Below are 24,597 nucleotides of genomic sequence, written 5' to 3' on the forward strand. Positions count from 1 at the left end.
CAATAACGACTACAAGATTAACATCAACAACAACAACAACAACAATAACGACTACAAGATTAACATCATCAACAACAACATAAACGACTACAAGATAAACAACAACAACAACAACGACTACAAGATTAACATCATCAACAACAACAACAACAATGACTACAAGATTAACATCATCAACAACAACATAAACGACTACAAGATTAACATCATCAACAACAACATAAACGACTACAAGATTAACATCATCAACAACAACATAAACGACTACAAGATTAACATCAACAACAACAACAACAACGACTACAAGATTAACATCAACAACAACAATAACGACTACAAGATTAACATCATCAACAACAACATAAACGACTACAAGATTAACATCATCATCAACAACAACAACAACGACTACAAGATTAACATCATCAACAACATAAACGACTACAAGATTAACATCATCATCATCAACAACAACAACAACGACTACAAGATTAACATCATCAACAACAACAACAACGACTACAAGATTAACATCATCAACAACAACATAAACGACTACAAGATTAACATCAACAACAACAACAACAATGACTACAAGATTAACATCAACAACAACAATAACGACTACAAGATTAACATCATCAACAACAACATAAACGACTACAAGATTAACATCAACAACAACAACAACAATGACTACAAGATTAACATCAACAACAACAATAACGACTACAAGATTAACATCATCAACAACAACATAAACGACTACAAGATTAACATCATCAACAACAACATAAACGACTAAACGATTAACATCATCAACAATAACAACAATAACGACTACGAGATTAACATCATCAACAATGACTACAAGATTAACATCATCAAAAACAACAACAACGACGACTACAACATTAACATCAAAAACAACAACATAAACTACTACAAGATTAACATCACCAACAACAACAACATAAACGACTACAAGATTAACATCATCAACAACAACAACGACTACAAGATTAACATCATCAACAACAACAACATAAACGACTACAAGATTAACATCATCAACAACAACATAAACGACTACAAGATTAACATCAACAACAACAATAACGACTACAAGATTAACATCATCAACAACAACAACATAAACGACTACAAGATTAACATCAACAACAACAATAACGACTACAAGATTAACATCATCAACAACAACAACATAAACGAATACAATATTAACATCAACAACAACATAAACTACTACAAGATTAACATCAACAACAACAACAACATAAACGACTACAATATTAACATCAACAACAACAATAACGACTACAAGATTAACATCATCATCAACAACAACATAAACGACTACAAGATTAACATCAACAACAACAATAACGACTACAAGATTAACATCATCAACAACAACATAAACGACTACAAGATTAACATCATCAACAACAACATAAACGACTACAAGATTAACATCATCAACAACAACATAAACGACTACAAGATTAACATCATCAACAACATAAACGACTACAAGATTAACATCAACAACAACATAAACGACTACAAGATTAACATCAACAACAACAACAACAACAACAACAAAACGACTACAAGATTAACATCAACAACAACATAAACGACTACAAGATTATCATCAACAACAACAACAACAACAATAACGACTACAAGATTAACATCAACAACAACAACAATAACGACTACAAGATTAACATCAACAACAACATAATAAACGACTACAAGATTAACATCAACAACATAAACGACTACAAGATTAACATCAACAACAACAACATAAACGACTACAAGATTAACATCATCAACAACAACAACAACATAAAACGACTACAAGATTAACATCATCAACAACAACAACAATAATGACTACAATATTAACATCATCAACAACAACATAAACAACTACAAGATTAACATCATCAACAACAATAAACGACTACAAGATTAACATCAACAACAACAACATAAACGACTACAAGATTAACATCAACAACAACAACATAAACGACTACAAGATTAACATCAACAACAACAACAATAACGACTACAAGATTAACATCATCAACAACAACATAAACGACTACAAGATTAACATCATCATCAACAACAACAACAACGACTACAAGATTAACATCATCAACAACAACATAAACAACTACAAGATTAACATCAACAACAACAATAACGACTACAAGATTAACATCATCAACAACAACATAAACGACTACAAGATTAACATCATCATCAACAACAACAACAACGACTACAAGATTAACATCATCAACAACAACATAAACGACTACAAGATTAACATCAACAACAACAATAACGACTACAAGATTAACATCAACAACAACAACATAAACGACTACAATATTAACATCAACAACAACAATAACGACTACAAGATTAACATCAACAACAACAACATAAACGACTACAAGATTAACAACATAAACGACTACAAGATTAACATCATCAACAACAACAACATAAACGACTACAAGATTAACATCAACAACAACAACAACAATAATGACTACAAGATTAACATCATCATCAACAACAACATAAACGACTACGAGATTAACATCATCAACAACGACTACAAGATTAACATCATCAAAAACAACAACAACGACTACAAGATTAACATCAAAAACAACAACATAAACTACTACAAGATTAACATCACCAACAACAACAACATAAACGACTACAAGATTAACATCATCAACAACAACATAAACGACTACAAGATTAACAACAACAATAACGACTACAAGATTAACATCATCAACAACAACAACATAAACGACTACAAGATTAACATCATCAACAACAACATAAACGACTACAAGATTAACAACAACAATAACGACTACAAGATTAACATCATCAACAACAACAACATAAACCACTACAAGATTAACATCAACAACAACAACAACGACTACAAGATTAACATCATCATCAACAACAACAACATAAACAACTACAAGATTAACATCAACAACAACATAAACGACTACAAGATTATCAACAACAACAATAACGACTACAAGATTAACATCAACAACAACAACAACATAAACGACTACAAGATTAACATCAACAACAACAACATAAACGACTACAAGATTAACATCAACAACAACAACAATAACGACTACAAGATTAACATCATCAACAACAACATAAATGACTACAAGATTAACATCATCAACAACAACATAAACGACTACAAGATTAACATCAACAACAACAACAACAACGACTACAAGATTAACATCATCAACAACAACATAAACAACTACAAGATTAACATCAACAACAACAATAACGACTACAAGATTAACATCATCAACAACAACATAAACGACTACAAGATTAACATCATCATCAACAACAACAACAACGACTACAAGATTAACATCATCAACAACATAAACGACTACAAGATTAACATCATCAACAACAACATAAACGACTACAAGATTAACATCATCAACAACAACAACGACTACAAGATTAACATCATCAACAACAACATAAACGACTACAAGATTAACAACATAAATGACTACAAGATTAACATCATCATCAACAACAACAACAAGATTAACATCATCAACAACAACAACAACGACTACAAGATTAACATCATCAACAACAACATAAACGACTACAAGATTAACATCAACAACAACAACAACAATGACTACAAGATTAACATCAACAACAACAATAACGACTACAAGATTAACATCATCAACAACAATAACGACTACAAGATTAACATCAACAACAACAACAACAATGACTACAAGATTAACATCAACAACAACATAAACGACTACAAGATTAACATCATCAACAACAACATAAACGACTACAAGATTAACATCAACAACAACAACAACAATGACTACAAGATTAACATCAACAACAACAATAACGACTACAAGATTAACATCATCAACAACAACATAAACGACTACAAGATTAACATCATCAACAACATAAACGACTAAACGATTAACATCATCAACAATAACAACAATAACGACTACGAGATTAACATCATCAACAATGACTACAAGATTAACATCATCAAAAAACAACAACGACGACTACAACATTAACATCAAAAACAACAACATAAACTACTACAAGATTATCAACAACAACAATAACGACTACAAGATTAACATCACCAACAACAACAACATAAACGACTACAAGATTAACATCATCAACAACAACAACGACTACAAGATTAACATCATCAACAACAACAACATAAACGACTACAAGATTAACATCATCAACAACAACATAAACGACTACAAGATTAACATCAACAACAACAATAACGACTACAAGATTAACATCATCAACAACAACAACATAAACGACTACAAGATTAACATCATCAAAAACAACAACAACGACGACTACAAGATTAACATCAACAACAACAATAACGACAACAAGATTAACATCATCAACAACAACAACATAAACGACTACAAGATTAACATCAACAACAACAATAACGACTACAAGATTAACATCATCAACAACAACAACATAAACGACTACAATATTAACATCAACAACAACATAAACGACTACAAGATTAACATCAACAACAACAACAACATAAACGACTACAATATTAACATCAACAACAACAATAACGACTACAAGATTAACATCATCATCAACAACAACATAAACGACTACAAGATTAACATCAACAACAACAATAACGACTACAAGATTAACATCATCAACAACAACATAAACGACTACAAGATTAACATCATCAACAACAACATAAACGACTACAAGATTAACATCATCAACAACAACATAAACGACTACAAGATTAACATCAACAACAACAACAACATAAACGACTACAAGATTAACATCAACAACAACATAAACGACTACAAGATTAACATCAACAACAACAACAACAACAACATAAACGACTACAAGATTAACATCAACAACAACATAAACGACTACAAGATTATCATCAACAACAACAACAACAACAATAACGACTACAAGATTAACATCAACAACAACAACAATAACGACTACAAGATTAACATCAACAACAACATAAACGACTACAAGATTAACATCAACAACATAAACGACTACAAGATTAACATCAACAACAACAACATAAACGACTACAAGATTAACATCATCAACAACAACAACAACATAAACGACTACAAGATTAACATCATCAACAACAACAACAATAATGACTACAATATTAACATCATCAACAACAACATAAACAAATACAAGATTAACATCATCAACAACAATAACGACTACAAGATTAACATCAACAACAACAACATAAACGACTACAAGATTAACATCAACAACAACAACATAAACGACTACAAGATTAACATCAACAACAACAACAATAACGACTACAAGATTAACATCATCAACAACAACATAAACGACTACAAGATTAACATCATCATCAACAACAACAACAACGACTACAAGATTAACATCATCAACAACAACATAAACAACTACAAGATTAACATCAACAACAACAATAACGACTACAAGATTAACATCATCAACAACAACATAAACGACTACAAGATTAACATCATCATCAACAACAACAACAACGACTACAAGATTAACATCATCAACAACAACATAAACGACTACAAGATTAACAACATAAACGACTACAAGATTAACATCATCAACAACAACATAAACGACTACAAGATTAACATCAACAACAACAACAACAACAATAATGACTACAAGATTAACATCATCATCAACAACAACATAAACGACTACGAGATTAACATCATCAACAACAACAACAACGACTACAAGATTAACATCAAAAACAACAACATAAACTACTACAAGATTAACATCACCAACAACAACAACATAAACGACTACAAGATTAACATCATCAACAACAACAACGACTACAAGATTAACATCATCAACAACAACAACATAAACGACTACAAGATTAACATCATCAACAACAACATAAACGACTACAAGATTAACAACAACAATAACGACTACAAGATTAACATCATCAACAACAACAACATAAACCACTACAAGATTAACATCAACAACAACAACAACGACTACAAGATTAACATCATCATCAACAACAACAACATAAACGACTACAATATTAAAATCAACTACAAGATTAACATCAACAACAACATAAACGACTACAAGATTATCAACAACAACAATAACGACTACAAGATTAACATCAACAACAACAACAACATAAACGACTACAAGATTAACATCAACAACAACAACAATAACGACTACAAGATTAACATCATCAACAACAACATAAATGACTACAAGATTAACATCATCAACATCAACAACAACAATAACGACTACAAGATTAACATCAACAACATAGACAACAACAACATAAACGACTACAAGATTAACATCAACAACATAGACAACAACAACAATAATGACTACAAGATTAACATCATCAACAACAACAACAATAACGACTACAAGATTAACATCATCAACAACAACATAAATGACTACAAGATTAACATCATCAACATCAACAACAACAATAACGACTACAAGATTAACATCAACAACATAGACAACAACAACATAACAAACGATTAACATCAACAACATAGACTACAAGATTAACATCATCAACAACAACAACAATAATGACTACAAGATTAACACCAACAACAACATAAACGACTACAAGATTAACATCATCAACAACAACAATAATGACTACAAGATAAACATCATCAACAACAACAACGACTACAAGATTAACATCAACAACAACAACAACAATAATGACTACAAGATTAACATCATCATCAACAACAATAACGACTACAAGATTAACATCAACAACAACAACAACAACAACAACGACTACAAGATTAACATCATCAACAACAACAACATAAAAGCTGTAAATCTATGGTGCAAGCATCGTTAGCTTATAGAAAAAGAAGGAGGGTTGATGAATAAAAGTGTCAATAAAAGTGTCAATGAAAAACCATCTTACAGATGTAGATGCCACCCATCGCTCCTTCTTCAGCCTCTTCGGGATACACTGGGAACATTCATTACAATGTTATTATCTACGGGGCATTCAGGAAGTATTCATACCCCGAGACTTATTACACATTTTGTAGTGTTACAGCCTGAATTCAAAATGGATTAAAAATATGTTTTTGTCTCACTCATCTACCCACAATATCCCATAATGACAAAGTGAAAAAATGGTTTTAGATTATTTTTTAATACATTTATTGAAAATGAAATACAGAAATATCGAATTTGCATAAGTATATTCACACCGCTGAGTAGCACTTTTGGCAGCGATTACAGCTGTGAGTCTTCTGGGTAAGTCTCTAAGAGCTGTGAGAATTCTGGGTCAGTCTCTAAGAGCTGTGAGTCTTCTGGGTAAGTCTCTAAGAGCGGTGAGTCTTCTGGGTCAGTCTCTAGAGTCTTCTGGGTGTCCAGTCTTCTGGGTCAGTCTCTAAGAGCTGTGAGTCTTCTGGGTCAGTCTCTAAGAGCTGTGAGTCTTCTGGGTCAGTCTCTAAGAGCTGTGAGTCTTCTGGGTCAGTCTCTAAGAGCTGTGAGTCTTCTGGGTCAGTCTCTAAGAGCTGTGAGTCTTCTGGGTCAGTCTCTAAGAGCTGTGAGTCTTCTGGGTCAGTCTCTAAGAGCTGTGAGTCTTCTGGGTCAGTCCATAAGAGCTGTGCGTCTTCTGGGTCAGTCTATAAGAGCTGTGAGTCTTTCTGGGTCAGTCTCTAAGAGCTGTGAGTCTTCTGGGGCAGTCTCTAAGAGCTGTGAGTCTTTCTGGGTCAGTCTCTAAGAGCTGTGAGTCTTTCTGGGTCAGTCTCTAAGAGCTGTGAGTCTTCGGGGTCAGTCTCTAAGAGCTGTGAGTCTTCTGTGTCAGTCTCTAAGAGCAGTGAGTCTTCTGGGTCAGTCCATAAGAGCTGTGAGTCTTCTGGGTCAGTCTCTAAGAGCTGTGAGTCTTCTGGGTCAGTCCATAAGAACTGTGAGTCTTCTGGGTCAGTCCATAAGAACTTTCCAAGTCTACCTCTTCTGGGTCAGTCTCTATTGTCTTCTGCAACTTTCCATGGATTGTGCCCCCATGATTCTTTTCTAAATTCTTCAGGCTCTGTCAAATTGGTTGTTGATCATTATTAGATAGCCATTTTCAGGTCTTGCCACAGATTTTCAAGCAGATTTAAGTCAAATCTATAACTCTATAAGTATCTCCAGTGTAGATGTGGCCTTGTGTTTTATGTTATTGTCCTGCTGAAAGTGGAATTCATCTCCCAGTGTGTGGTGGAAAGCAGACTGAACCAGGTTTTCCTCTAAGATTGTTCCTGTGCTTTATCCTGAAAAACTCCTCAGTCCTTAATGATTACAAGCATACCCATAACATGATGCAGCCACCACTATGCTTGAAAATATGGAGAGGGGTACTCAATAATGTGTTGTATTGTATTGCCTCCAAACATAACACAAAGTAGTTGTAGTTTTACTTTAGTTCCTTTCAAAAAAATTCTAAAAACATAATTCCACTTTGACATTATGGGTTATTGTGTGTAGGCTATTGACCAAAATAATTTTAAATTCAGGCTGGAACACATCAAAATGTGGAAAAAGTCAAGGGGTGTGAATACTTTATGAAGGCACTGTATTGTCCTCTTCTGAATACACTGGGAAAATTAATCAATTATAATATTGTTTTATACTCTCCAAACCAAGAGAATACAGGTAAACAACTACTACAGTAAACAGTCAAATGATAAATTGACAAAACGATTCACAGCAAGAAATATGAATTGGTGTATTGACCTTCTCTGAGGTCCTCTAGAATATCACAACGGTGGAAAATAAAGAGAAGAAAAAACCTTGTGAATAACGGTCTCTGTCTTTTCATCGTACAGATGAACCACAAAAGATACTGATGAACACTATATTGAAAGAAAACAGATACATCTACAGAATCTATCAAAACCATAAAAAATAATATAATAATAATAAAAAACTTACCTACCAGATTCAAAATCTTCTTCATCTAATAAAGACCAATCAAAAAAACATGTGTTAATTCACTGCCTGTTAGTACGTAGCAATAGTATCAAATCAAATCAACTTTTATTTGTCACATACACATGGTTAGCAGATGTTAATGCGAGTGTAGCGAAATGCTTGTGCTTCTAGTTCCGACAATGCAGTGATAACCAACAAGTAATCTAACTAACAATTCCAAAACTACTGTCTTATACACAGTGTAAGGGGATAAAGAATATGCACATAAGGATATATGAATGAGTGATGGTACAGAGCAGCATACAGTAGATGGTATCGAGTACAGTATATACATATGAGATGAGTATGTAAACAAAGTGGCATAGTTAAAGTGGCTAGTGATACATGTATTACATAAGGATGCAGTCGATGATGTAGAGTACAGTATATACGTATGCATATGAGATGAATAATGTAGGGTAAGTAAACATTATATAAGGTAGCATTGTTTAGAGTGGCTAGTGATATATTTATAGTTAGTATACAACAGATTACTATAAGAGTGATATGGAATGAGGACGATGTGGTTACCTGCTATGGCACCATTCCCACTGTTGGTCTTAACGTCGTCCTCTGGAAGACAAAACACAAGGTCAAACAGAGATCCTGCTACTGTCTCGGTCAAGACAAATCCAAGTCCCCCCACACACAGAAAAAAAGTATTTGTTTATATATTGTACGTACCATCACCAGCTATGCTCACTTTAAGGTCAGCAGAGAAGACAAAGGAAACAGAACTCATGATAAAGACATTTGGACAACCTGACTGAAACACCGAACACGCAAAAGAGGGTGGAGCTTTGTGGTCCATATTTTACAGAAGCTCTATGTATCTTATCTAGAATTCATATATCCTGGAAGTGTTGAAAACATGTGAGAATTCGTTAAGGACGGGACTTACGAGAGAGTTTCTCTCTTTCTATTGACTTAGCCCTCTGGCTAATTATTTAGAAAACTCAGAATATGACAACAGGAAAAATATGCGCTAGTAGGCGCTATTCCTTTGGCAACACAGAATGAGCGTGTGCTCGTTATGGCATTTTCAGACCTCACGGTGGAGGCGACTCCGACCGAAGGTGGCTCCCCTTCCTGTTCGTGTGGCGCTCGGCGCTCGGCGGTCGTCGTCGGCCTACTAGCTGCCACTGATTATTTCTCCCCCTCCTTATGTGTTTATTGAGTACACCTGTTTTGAGTTGGTTATAATTAGTGAGGCTTTATTAGTCAGCCGGCCCGCATGGTTCTTTGTGCGGGATTGATTATTGTAACCCTGGTGTTTGCTACAGACTTACGTGTTTGTGTATTTAGTGCTAGACTGTTTTCGTTCCCTGTGTCTGGGGCATTCTGTTTGAACACCCAAAAGTGGGGTGGCCGTGGTTCACCGCATTAAAGGAGCACTGAACTCTCTGCTTTCCTGCGCCTGACTTCACGACACCCAGTACCTTACAGCAATAACGTTGTTTTATAGCTCAATGAATATACACTACCGGGTCAAAAGAATCGCAAACATATTTTTTTTAAATTGATTTGTTTAACACTTTTTTGGTTACTACATGATGCCATATGTGTTATTTCATAGTTGTGATGTCTTCACTATTATTCTACAATGTAGAAAAACCCTAGAATGAGTTGGTGTGTCCAAACTTTTGACCGGTACTGTACATTGACCGGTACTGTGTGCTCGTTTTGTCCAGGTGGGAAAGGGCGGTGTGGTTGCATTATCTGTGAACCTGTTGGGTCGGTATGTGAATTGGAGTGGGTCTAGGGTTTCTGGGATAATGGTGTTGATGTGAGCCATGACCAGTCTTTTATTTTAAAATGTTTTATTTCACCTTTATTTAACAAGGTAGGCAAGTTGAGAACAAGTTCTCATTTACAATTGCGACCTGGCCAAGATAAAGCAAAGCAGTTCGACACATACAACGACACAGAGTTACACATGGAGTAAAACAAACATACAGTCAATAATACAGTATAAACAAGTCTATATACAATGTGAGCAAATTAGGTGAGAAGGGAGGTAAAGGCAAAAAAAGGCCATGGTGGCAAAGTAAATACAATATAGACTGGAATGGTAGTTTTGCAATGGAAGAATGTGCAAAGTAGAAATAAAAATAATGGGGTGCAAAGGAGCAAAATAAATAAATAAATTAAATACAGTTGGGAAAGAGGTAGTTGTTTGGGCTAAATTATAGGTGGGCTATGTACAGGTGCAGTAATCTGTGAGCTGCTCTGACAGTTGGTGCTTAAAGCTAGTGAGGGTGAGATAAGTGTTTCCAGTTTCAGAGATTTTTGTAATTCGTTCCAGTCATTGGCAGCAGAGAACTGGAAGGAGAGGCGACCAAAGAAAGAATTGGTTTTGGGGGTGACTAGAGAGATATACCTGCTGGAGCGCGTGCTACAGGTGGGTGATGCTATGGTGACCAGCGAGCTGAGATAAGGGGGGACTTTACCTAGCAGGGTCTTGTAGATGACATGGAGCCAGTGGGTTTGGCGACGAGTATGAAGCGAGGGCCAGCCAACGAGAGCGTACAGGTCGCAATGGTGGGTAGTATATGGGGCTTTGGTGACAAAACGGATTGCACTGTGATAGACTGCATCCAATTTGTTGGAGGCTATTTTGTAAATGACATCGCCTTTAGGCAGGTTATCTTTACTTTCTTGGCAACAGGGACTATGGTGGTCTGTTTGAAGCATGTAGGTATTACAGACTCAGTCAGGGAGAGGTTGAAAATGTCAGTGAAGACACTTGCCAGTTGGTCCGTGCATGCTTTGAGTACACGTCCTGGTAATCAGTCTGTCCCTGCGGCCTTGTGAATGTTGACCTGTTACCAACCCTTAGTAAAGTTTTGGAAAAAATTATGTTTGACTGATACAACGCTATTTCACAGTAAACACATTGACAACAGACTTTCAGCACGCCTATAGGGAAGGGCATTCAACTTGCACCGGCACTTACACAAATGACTGATTGGCTGAGAGAAATTGATGATCAAAAGTGGTGGCTGTCTTGTATGACTTCAGTGCGGCTTTTGACATTATCGATCATAGTCTGCTGCTGGAAAAACGTATCTGTTATGTCTTTACATCCCCTTCTATATTGTGTTTTGAGGGTTACCTGTCTAACAGAACACCGAGTAGTGTTCTTTAAAGGAATCCTGCTCAAATATAATCCAGGTAGAATCAGGCATTCCCCAGGGCAGTGCTCTTGGCCCATTACTTTTTCATTTTTTTTAAACTTACAGTGTGTATGTATGCGAATGACTCAACACTATACATGTCAGCTACTACAGCGACTGAAAATCACTGTGACACTTAAAGAGCTGGAGTCAGTTTCAGAATGGGTAGTCCTAAATATTTCAAAAACTAATAGATTTGTATTTGGGAGGAATCATTCACTAAACTCAAAACCTCAACTAAATCTTGTAATGAATAATGTGGAAAATGAGTAAGTTGAGGTGATTAAACTGCTTGGAGTAACCCTGGATTGTAAAACTGTCATGGTCAAAACATGTTGATGCAACAGTAGCTAAGATATGAGAAGTCTGTCTATAATAAAGCACTACTCTACCTTCATAACAACACTATCAACAAGGCAGGTCCTACAGGTCCTAGTTTTGTCACACCTGGATTACTGTCCAGTTGTGTGGTCAGTTACAAACAAAGAGGGACTTAGGAAAATTACAATTGTCTCAGAACAGGGCAGCACGGCTGGCCCTTAAAGACACACGGAGCGATAATAATAATATGCATGTAAATCTCTCATGGTTCAAAGTGGAGGAAAGCAGTAACATTCGATTTAAAAACAGATACAAATGCACTTTATGGAACAGCGGGGAAGACGTTGAAGAGACACACAGACACATGTACACATGGATATCGTATTGTAGATATGTGGCAGTAGAGTAGTGGTCTGAGGGAACACACTTAATGTATTGTAGAGTAGTGGTAGTAGAGTAGTGGTCTGAGGGAACACACTTAATGTATAGTAGAGTAGTGGTCTGAGGGAACACACTTAATGTATAGTAGAGTAGTGGTCTGAGGGAATACACTTAATGTATTGTAGAGTAGTGGTAGTAGAGTAGTGGCCTGAGGAAACACACTTAATGTATTGTAAAGTAGTGGTCTGAGGGAACACACTTAATGTGTTGTAGATATGTGGTAGTAGAGTAGTGGTCTGAGGGAACACACTTAATGTATTGTAGAGTAGTGGTCTGAGGGAACACACTTAATGTATTATAGAGTAGTGGTCTGAGGGAACACATTTAATGTGTTGTAGAGTAGTGGTAGTAGAGTAGTGGTCTGAGGAAACACACTTAATGTATTGTAAAGTAGTGGTCTGAGGGAACACACTTAATGTATTGTAGAGTAGTGGTCTGAGGGAACACACTTAATGTATTGTAGAGTAGTGGTCTGAGGGAACACACTTAATGTATTGTAGAGTAGTGGTCTGAGGGAACACACTTAATGTATTGTAGAGTAGTGGTCTGAGGGAACACACTTAATGTATTGTAGAGTAGTGGTCTGAGGGAACACAATGTGTTGTAGAGTAGTGGTCTGAGGGAACACACTTAATGTATTGTAGAGTAGTGGTCTGAGGGAACACACTTAATGTATTGTAGAGTAGTGGTCTGAGGGAACACACTTAATGTGTTGTAGAGTTGTAGAGAGTAGTGGTCTGAGGGAACACACTTAATGTATTGTAGAGTAGTGGTCTGAGGGAACACACTTAATGTATTGTAGAGTAGTGGTCTGAGGGAACACACTTAATGTATTGTAGAGTAGTGGTCTGAGGGAACACACTTAATGTATTGTAGAGTAGTGGTCTGAGGGAACACACTTAATGTATTGTAGAGTAGTGGTCTGAGGGAATACACTTAATGTATTGTAGAGTAGTGGTCTGAGGGAACACACTTAATGTATTGTAGATATGTGGTAGTAGAGTAGTGGTCTGAGGGAACACACTTAATGTATTGTAGAGTAGTGGTCTGAGGGAACACACTTAATGTATTGTAGAGTAGTGGTCTGAGGGAACACACTTAATGTATTGTAGAGTAGTGGTCTGAGGAAACACACTTAATGTATTGTAGATATGTGGTAGTAGAGTAGTGGTCTGAGGGAACACACTTAATGTGTTGTAGAGTAGTGGTCTGAGGGAACACACTTAATGTATTGTAGAGTAGTGGTCTGAGGGAACACACTTAATGTATTGTAGATATGTGGTAGTAGAGTAGTGGTCTGAGGGAACACACTTAATGTATTGTAGATATGTGGTAGTAGAGTAGTGGTCTGAGGGAACACACTTAATGTATTGTAGATATGTGGTAGTAGAGTAGTGGTCTGAGGGAACACACTTAATGTATTGTAGATATGTGGTAGTAGAGTAGTGGTCTGAGGGAACACACTTAATGTATTGTAGAGTAGTGGTCTGAGAGAACCCTTAATGTATTGTAGAGTAGTGGTCTGAGGGAACACACTAAATGTATTGTAGAGTAGTGGTCTGAGGGAACACACTTAATGTATTGTAGAGTAGTGGTCTGAGGGAACACACTTAATGTATTGTAGAGTAGTGGTAGTAGAGTAGTGGTCTGAGGGAACACACTTAATGTATTGTAGAGTAGTGGTCTGAGGGAACACACTTAATGTATTGTAGAGTAGTGGTCTGAGGGAACACACTGTGTTGTAGATATGTGGCAGTAGAGTAGTGGTCTGAGGGAACACACTGTGTTGTAGATATGTGGTAGTAGAGTAGTGGTCTGAGGGAACACACTTAATGTATTGTAGAGTAGTGGTCTGAGGGAACACACTAAATGTATTGTAGAGTAGTGGTCTGAGGGAACACACTTAATGTATTGTAGAGTAGTGGTCTGAGGGAACACACTTAATGTGTTGTAGAGTAGTGGTCTGAGGGAACACACTTAATGTATTGTAGAGTAGTGGTCTGAGGGAACACACTTAATGTATTGTAGAGTAGTGGTAGTAGAGTAGTGGTCTGAGGGAACACACTTAATGTATTGTAGAGTAGTGGTCTGAGGGAACACACTTAATGTATTGTAGAGTAGTGGTCTGAGGGAATACACTTAATGTATTGTAGAGTAGTGGTAGTAGAGTAGTGGTCTGAGGGAACACACTTAATGTATTGTAGAGTAGTGGTCTGAGGGAACACACTTAATGTATTGTAGAGTAGTGGTAGTAGAGTAGTGGTCTGAGGGAACACACTTAATGTATAGTAGATTAGTGGTCTGAGGGAACACACTTAATGTATTGTAGAGTAGTGGTCTGAGGGAACACACTTAATGTATTGTAGAGTAGTGGTCTGAGGGAACACACTTAATGTATTGTAGAGTAGTGGTAGTAGAGTAGTGGTCTGAGGGAACACACTTAATGTATTGTAGAGTAGTGGTAGTAGAGTAGTGGTCTGAGGGAACACTTAATGTATTGTAGAGTAGTGGTCTGAGGGAACACACTTAATGTATAGTAGATTAGTGGTCTGAGGGAACACACTTAATGTATTGTAGAGTAGTGGTCTGAGGGAACACACTTAATGTATTGTAGAGTAGTGGTCTGAGGGAACACACTTAATGTATTGTAGAGTAGTGGTCTGAGGGAACACACTTAATGTATTGTAGAGTAGTGGTCTGAGAGAACCCTTAATGTATTGTAGAGTAGTGGTCTGAGGGAATACACTGTGTTGTAGATATGTGGTAGTAGAGTAGTGGTCTGAGGGAACACACTGTGTTGTAGATATGTGGTAGTAGAGTAGTGGTCTGAGGGAATACACTGTGTTGTAGATATGTGGCAGTAGAGTAGTGGTCTGAGGGAACACACTGTGTTGTAGATATGTGGTAGTAGAGTAGTGGTCTGAGGGAACACACTTAATGTATTGTAGAGTAGTGGTCTGAGGGAACACACTAAATGTATTGTAGAGTAGTGGTCTGAGGGAACACACTTAATGTATTGTAGAGTAGTGGTCTGAGGGAACACACTTAATGTATTGTAGAGTAGTGGTAGTAGAGTAGTGGTCTGAGGGAACACACTTAATGTATTGTAGAGTAGTGGTCTGAGGGAACACACTTAATGTATTGTAGAGTAGTGGTCTGAGGGAATACACTTAATGTATTGTAGAGTAGTGGTAGTAGAGTAGTGGTCTGAGGGAACACACTTAATGTATTGTAGAGTAGTGGTCTGAGGGAACACACTTAATGTATTGTAGAGTAGTGGTAGTAGAGTAGTGGTCTGAGGGAACACACTTAATGTATAGTAGATTAGTGGTCTGAGGGAACACACTTAATGTATTGTAGAGTAGTGGTCTGAGGGAACACACTTAATGTATTGTAGAGTAGTGGTCTGAGGGAACACACTTAATGTATTGTAGAGTAGTGGTAGTAGAGTAGTGGTCTGAGGGAACACACTTAATGTTAATGTGGTTGTAGAGTAGTGGTCTGAGGGAACACTTAATGTATTGTAGAGTAGTGGTCTGAGGAACACACTTAATGTATAGTAGATTAGTGGTCTGAGGGAACACACTTAATGTATTGTAGAGTAGTGGTCTGAGGGAACACACTTAATGTATTGTAGAGTAGTGGTCTGAGGGAACACACTTAATGTATTGTAGAGTAGTGGTCTGAGGGAACACACTTAATGTATTGTAGAGTAGTGGTAGTAGAGTAGTGGTCTGAGGGAACACACTTAATGTATTGTAGAGTAGTGGTCTGAGGGAACACTTAATGTATTGTAGAGTAGTGGTCTGAGGGAACACATTTAATGTATTGTAGAGTAGTGGTCTGAGGGAACACACTTAATGTATTGTAGAGTAGTGGTCTGAGGGAACACACTTAATGTATTGTAGAGTAGTGGTCTGAGGGAACACACTTAATGTATTGTAGAGTAGTGGTCTGAGGGAATACACTTAATGTATTGTAGAGTAGTGGTCTGAGGGAACACACTTAATGTATTGTAGAGTAGTGGTCTGAGGGAACACACTTAATGTATTGTAGAGTAGTGGTCTGAGGAACACACTTAATGTATTGTAGAGTAGTGGTCTGAGGAACCCTTAATGTATTGTATTGTCTGAGGGAACACACTTAATGTATTGTGAGTAGTGGTCTGAGGGAACACACTTAATGTATTGTAGAGTAGTGGTCTGAGGGAACACACTTAATGTATTGTAGAGTAGTGGTCTGAGGAACACTTAATGTATTGTAGAGTAGTGGTCTGAGGGAACACACTTAATGTATTGTAGAGTAGTGGTCTGAGGAACACACTTAATGTATTGTAGAGTAGTGGTCTGAGGAACACTTAATGTATTGTAGAGTAGTGGTCTGAGGGAATACACTTAATGTATTGTAGAGTAGTGGTCTGAGGGAACACAATGTAATGTATATGTAGTAGAGTAGTGGTCTGAGGAACACACTTAATGTATTGTAGAGTAGTGGTCTGAGGGAACACATTTAATGTATTGTAGAGTAGTGGTCTGAGGGAACACACTTAATGTATTGTAGAGTAGTGGTCTGAGGGAACACTTAATGTATTGTAGAGTAGTGGTCTGAGGGAACACATTTAATGTATTGTAGAGTAGTGGTAGTAGAGTAGTGGTCTGAGGGAACACATTTAATGTGTTGTAGAGTAGTGGTCTGAGGGAACACATTTAATGTGTTGTAGAGTAGTGGTAGTAGAGTAGTGGTCTGAGGGAATACACTTAATGTATTGTAGAGTAGTGGTCTGAGGGAACACACTTAATGTATTGTAGAGTAGTGGTAGTAGAGTAGTGGTCTGAGGGAACACACTTAATGTATTGTAGAGTAGTGGTCTGAGGGAACACACTTAATGTATTGTAGAGTAGTGGTCTGAGGGAACACACTTAATGTATTGTAGAGTAGTGGTCTGAGGGAACACACTTAATGTATTGTAGAGTAGTGGTCTGAGGAACACACTTAATGTATTGTAGAGTAGTGGTCTGAGGAACACACTTAATGTATTGTAGAGTAGTGGTCTGAGGAACACACTTAATGTGTTGTAGATATGTAGTAGTAGTGGTCTGAGGGAACACACTTAATGTATTGTAGAGTAGTGGTCTGAGGAACACTTAATGTATTGTAGAGTAGTGGTCTGAGGAAACACACTTAATGTATTGTAGAGTAGTAGAGTAGTGGTCTGAGGGAACACACTTAATGTATTGTAGAGTAGTGGTCTGAGGAACACACTTAATGTATTGTAGAGTAGTGGTCTGAGGAACACTTAATGTATTGTAGAGTAGTGGTCTGAGGGAACACATTTAATGTATTGTAGAGTAGTGGTCTGAGGGAACACACTTAATGTATTGTAGAGTAGTGGTCTGAGGAACACACTTAATGTATTGTAGAGTAGTGGTCTGAGGGAACACACTTAATGTATTGTAGAGTAGTGGTAGTAGAGTAGTGGTCTGAACACACTTAATGTATTGTAGAGTAGTGGTCTGAGGAACACACTTAATGTATTGTAGAGTAGTGGTCTGAGGGAACACACTTAATGTATTGTAGAGTAGTGGTCTGAGAGAACCCTTAATGTATTGTAGAGTAGTGGTCTGAGGGAACACACTGTGTTGTAGATATGTGGCAGTAGAGTAGTGGTCTGAGGGAACACACTTAATGTGTTGTAGATATGTGGTAGTAGAGTAGTGGTCTGAGGGAACACACTTAATGTATTGTAGAGTAGTGGTCTGAGGGAACACACTTAATGTGTTGTAGATATGTGGTAGTAGAGTAGTGGTCTGAGGGAACACACTTAATGTATTGTAGAGTAGTGGTCTGAGGGAACACACTTAATGTATTGTAGAGTAGTGGTCTGAGGGAACACACTTAATGTATTGTAGAGTAGTGGTAGTAGAGTAGTGGTCTGAGGGAACACACTTAATGTATTGTAGAGTAGTGGTCTGAGGGAACACTTAATGTATTGTAGAGTAGTGGTCTGAGGGAACACATTTAATGTATTGTAGAGTAGTGGTCTGAGGGAATACACTTAATGTATTGTAGAGTAGTGGTCTGAGGGAACACACTTAATGTATTGTAGAGTAGTGGTCTGAGGGAATACACTTAATGTATTGTAGAGTAGTGGTCTGAGGGAACACACTTAATGTATTGTAGAGTAGTGGTAGTAGAGTAGTGGTCTGAGGGAACACACTTAATGTATTGTAGAGTAGTGGTCTGAGGGAACACACTTAATGTGTTGTAGATATGTGGTAGTAGAGTAGTGGTCTGAGGGAACACACTTAATGTATTGTAGAGTAGTGGTCTGAGGGAACACACTTAATGTATTGTAGAGTAGTGGTAGTAGAGTAGTGGTCTGAGGGAACACACTTAATGTATTGTAGATATGTGGTAGTAGAGTAGTGGTCTGAGGGAAAACACTTAATGTATTGTAGAGTAGTGGTCTGAGGGAACACACTTAATGTCTTGTAGAGTAGTGGTCTGAGGGAACACACTTAATGTATTGTAGAGTAGTGGTCTGAGGGAACACACTTAATGTATTGTAGAGTAGTGGTCTGAGGGAACACACTTAATGTATTGTAGAGTAGTGGTCTGAGGGAACACACTTAATGTCTTGTAGATATGTGGTAGTAGAGTAGTGGTCTGAGGGAACACACTTAATGTATTGTAGAGTAGTGGTCTGAGGGAACACTTAATGTATTGTAGAGTAGTGGTCTGAGGGAACACATTTAATGTATTGTAGAGTAGTGGTCTGAGGGAACACACTTAATGTATTGTAGAGTAGTGGTCTGAGGGAACACACTTAATGTATTGTAGAGTAGTGGTCTGAGGGAACACACTTAATGTATTGTAGAGTAGTGGTAGTAGAGTAGTGGTCTGAGGTAACACACTTAATGTATTGTAGAGTAGTGGTCTGAGGGAACACACTTAATGTATTGTAGAGTAGTGGTCTGAGGGAACACACTTAATGTATTGTAGAGTAGTGGTCTGAGAGAACCCTTAATGTATTGTAGAGTAGTGGTCTGAGGGAACACACTGTGTTGTAGATATGTGGCAGTAGAGTAGTGGTCTGAGGGAACACACTTAATGTGTTGTAGATATGTGGTAGTAGAGTAGTGGTCTGAGGGAACACACTTAATGTATTGTAGATATGTGGTAGTAGAGTAGTGGTCTGAGGGAACACACTTAATGTGTTGTAGATATGTGGTAGTAGAGTAGTGGTCTGAGGGAACACACTTAATGTATTGTAGAGTAGTGGTCTGAGGGAACACACTTAATGTATTGTAGAGTAGTGGTAGTAGAGTAGTGGTCTGAGGGAACACACTTAATGTATTGTAGAGTAGTGGTCTGAGGAACACTAATGTATTGTAGAGTAGTGGTCTGAGGAACACATTTAATGTATTGTAGAGTAGTGGTCTGAGGGAATACACTTAATGTATTGTAGAGTAGTGGTCTGAGGGAACACACTTAATGTATTGTAGAGTAGTGGTCTGAGGGAACACACTTAATGTGTTCTGGATATGTGGTAGTAGAGTAGTGGTCTGAGGGAACACACTTAATGTATTGTAGAGTAGTGGTCTGAGGGAACACACTTAATGTATTGTAGAGTAGTGGTAGTAGAGTAGTGGTCTGAGGGAACACACTTAATGTATTGTAGAGTAGTGGTAGTAGAGTAGTGGTCTGAGGGAACACACTTAATGTATTGTAGAGTAGTGGTCTGAGGGAACACACTTAATGTATTGTAGAGTAGTGGTCTGAGGGAATACACTTAATGTATTGTAGAGTAGTGGTCTGAGGGAACACACTTAATGTATTGTAGAGTAGTGGTCTGAGGGAACACACTTAATGTATTGTAGAGTAGTGGTCTGAGGGAACACACTTAATGTATTGTAGAGTAGTGGTCTGAGGGAACACACTTAATGTATTGTAGAGTAGTGGTCTGAGGAAAACACTTAATGTATTGTAGAGTAGTGGTCTGAGGAACACACTTAATGTATTGTAGAGTAGTGGTCTGAGGGAACACACTTAATGTATTGTAGAGTAGTGGTCTGAGGGAACACACTTAATGTGTTGTAGAGTAGTGGTCTGAGGGAACACACTTAATGTATTATAGAGTAGTGGTAGTAGAGTAGTGGTCTGAGGGAACACACTTAATGTATTGTAGAGTAGTGGTAGTAGAGTAGTGGTCTGAGGGAACACACTTAATGTATTGTAGAGTAGTGGTCTGAGGGAATACACTTAATGTATTGTAGAGTAGTGGTCTGAGGAACACACTTAATGTATTGTAGAGTAGTGGTCTGGGAACACACTTAATGTATTGTAGAGTAGTGGTCTGAGGAACACACTTAATGTATTGTAGAGTAGTGGTCTGAGGGAACACACTTAATGTATTGTAGAGTAGTGGTCTGAGGAAAACACTAATGTATTGTAGAGTAGTGGTCTGAGGGAACACACTTAATGTATTGTAGAGTAGTGGTCTGAGGAACACACTTAATGTATTGTAGAGTAGTGGTCTGAGGAACACACTTAATGTATTGTAGAGTAGTGGTCTGAGGGAACACACTTAATGTATTGTAGAGTAGTGGTCTGAGGGAATACACTTAATGTATTGTAGAGTAGTGGTCTGAGGGAACACACTTAATGTATTGTAGAGTAGTGGTCTGAGGAACACACTTAATGTATTGTAGAGTAGTGGTCTGAGGGAACACACTTAATGTGTTGTAGAGTAGTGGTCTGAGGAACACACTTAATGTATTATAGAGTAGTGGTAGTAGAGTAGTGGTCTGAGGGAACACACTTAATGTATTGTAGAGTAGTGGTAGTAGAGTAGTGGTCTGAGGAACACACTTAATGTATTGTAGAGTAGTGGTCTGAGGGAATACACTTAATGTATTGTAGAGTAGTGGTCTGAGGAACACACTTAATGTATTGTAGAGTAGTGGTCTGAGGAACACACTTAATGTATTGTAGAGTAGTGGTCTGAGGGAACACACTTAATGTATTGTAGAGTAGTGGTCTGAGGAACACACTTAATGTATTGTAGAGTAGTGGTCTGAGGAACACACTTAATGTATTGTAGAGTAGTGGTCTGAGGAACACACTTAATGTATTGTAGAGTAGTGGTCTGAGGGAACACACTTAATGTATTGTAGAGTAGAGGTCTGAGGGAACACTTAATGTATTGTAGAGTAGTGGTCTGAGGGAACACATTTAATGTATTGTAGAGTAGTGGTCTGAGGGAACACACTTAATGTATTGTAGAGTAGTGGTCTGAGGAAACACACTTAATGTATTGTAGAGTAGTGGTCTGAGGGAACACACAATGTATTGTAGAGTAGTGGTCTGAGGTAACACACTTAATGTATTGTAGAGTAGTGGTCTGAGGGAACACAATGTGTTGTAGAGTAGTGGTCTGAGGGAACACACTTAATGTATTGTAGATATGTGGTAGTAAAATACTTAATGTATTGTGAAAAGTGATATGGAAAGTAATGTCATGTAATATTTTTAATTGTATATAACTGCCTTAATGTTGCTGGACCCCAGGAAGAGTAGCTGCTGTCTTGACAGGAACTAATGGGGATCCATATTAAACCCCAGGAAGAGTAGCTGCTGCCTTGGCAGGAACTAATGGGGATCCATAATAAACCCCAGGAAGAGTAGCTGCTGCCTTGACAGGAACTAATGGGGATCCATAATAAACCCCAGGAAGAGTAGCTGCTGCCTTGGCAGGAACTAATGGGGATCCATAATAAACCCCAGGAAGAGTAGCTGCTACCTTGACAGGAACTAATGGGGATCCATAATAAACCCCAGGAAGAGTAGCTGCTGCCTTGGCAGGAACTAATGGGGATCCATAATAAACCCCAGGAAGAGTAGCTGCTACCTTGACAGGAACTAATGGGAATCCATAATAAACCCCAGGAAGAGTAGCTGCTGCCTTGGCAGGAACTACTGGGGATCCATAATAAACCCCAGGAAGAGTAGCTGCTGCCTTGGCAGGAACTAATGGGGATCCATAATAAACCCCAGGAAGAGTAGCTGCTGCCTTGCAGGAACTACTGGGGATCCATAATAAACCCCAGGAAGAGTAGCTGCTGCCTTGCAGGAACTACTGGGGATCCATAATAAACCCCAGGAAGAGTAGCTGCTGCCTTGGCAGGAACTAATGGGGGTCCTTAATAAATACAGCTAGAGTGGGAATTAAAAACAGAGTGCATAGTATAGGTGATACTATAGGTGTACAGACAGTCTAAGAGTAGGATGTTAGTGCTGTTACTCACAGGGCTTGATGCAGGTGTGGGCCTGGAAAGGCTGTGACCACCATGTCTCCCTCTGTTTGCTGCACAATGGAGACCAGAGAGGTCGGGGGTTAAAGCATCAACAACAACAACAACAACAACAACAACAACAACAACATCCCTGAAACTTAAGATCTCAGATCGATTGTCTGCGTAGCCAAGGTAACCTACCTTTTCATGTAAAAAAAAAACGGGCCGTTTTTCTAATTATATAAATGTCATTATATCGGAGTTTGTTTTTTTGGCCTAAAAATGACCTCTTCCATGCTCTGATGGCGCTGTAACCTAGTAGCTGCTGGTACGAGGCCTACATTCAGACAGTCACTGTGCTCACGCTTTCAATTCGAATCTACGTTCACAGTGCATGTCCGAAAACGTCGACATGAAAAATCCTATGACTGAAAGGAAGAGTAGCTGCTGCCTTGACAGGAACTAATGGGGATCCATACTAAACCCAACCCACTAGGCCCACCCACTGTGGAGCCAGGTCCAGCCAATCAGAATCCATTTGTTTCTGCACATGAAATATGGGACCAACAACTTACATGCTGCGTTTATATTTTCAGTCTATATGACAGAAATCCGTCGCAGTGACGGACCTATACTCCTTCACTGGTTTGATCACACTGAACATACACTTATTCGATTGAGTGACCGCTATAACCGCGCTGTGTTGGTCTGGCTACGGGTTCAATTAGGAGTCTTCCAGGGTTGGGGTCAATTCCATTTTCATTTAGTCAATTAAGGAAGTAAACTGATTGACTGAATTGAAATGGAATTGATCGCAGGTGGTGTCCCACCTCTTGTGAAGGCTGTGGTGTTTATGTCTGTCTGTCTGTCTGTCTGTCTGTCTGTCTGTCTGTCTGTCTGTCTGTCACCCCCCTCTTGTGAAGGCTGTGGTGTTTATGTCTGTCTGTCTATCACCCCCCCTCTTGTGAAGGCTGTGGTGTTTATGTCTGTCTGTCTGTCACCCCCCACCTCTTGTGAAGGCTGCGGTGTTTATGTCTGTCTGTCTGTCTGTCTGTCTGTCACCCCCCACCTCTTGTGAAGGCTGCGGTGTTTATGTCTGTCTGTCTGTCTGTCTGTCTGTCTGTCTGTCA

General features: G+C 37.9%; 1 protein-coding gene across 1 annotated transcript in view; it reads right to left on the reverse strand.

The window, feature by feature from the left end:
- Positions 1-24,597, reverse strand: part of mpp4a (MAGUK p55 scaffold protein 4a) — a 73,220-nt gene that overhangs the window by 18,107 nt on the left and 30,516 nt on the right. The window contains exons 10-14 of the mRNA XM_065018567.1: positions 23,480-23,538; positions 9,919-9,936; positions 9,766-9,807; positions 9,200-9,220; positions 7,190-7,237 (exon numbers count right to left, since the gene is read on the reverse strand). Coding sequence (XP_064874639.1) covers positions 7,190-7,237; positions 9,200-9,220; positions 9,766-9,807; positions 9,919-9,936; positions 23,480-23,538 — 188 coding nt within the window. The remainder of the gene's footprint in view (positions 1-7,189; positions 7,238-9,199; positions 9,221-9,765; positions 9,808-9,918; positions 9,937-23,479; positions 23,539-24,597) is intronic.

Source organism: Oncorhynchus nerka, linkage group LG1 (assembly GCF_034236695.1).
Source record: "Oncorhynchus nerka isolate Pitt River linkage group LG1, Oner_Uvic_2.0, whole genome shotgun sequence".
NCBI classification, from domain to species: Eukaryota; Metazoa; Chordata; class Actinopteri; order Salmoniformes; family Salmonidae; genus Oncorhynchus; species Oncorhynchus nerka.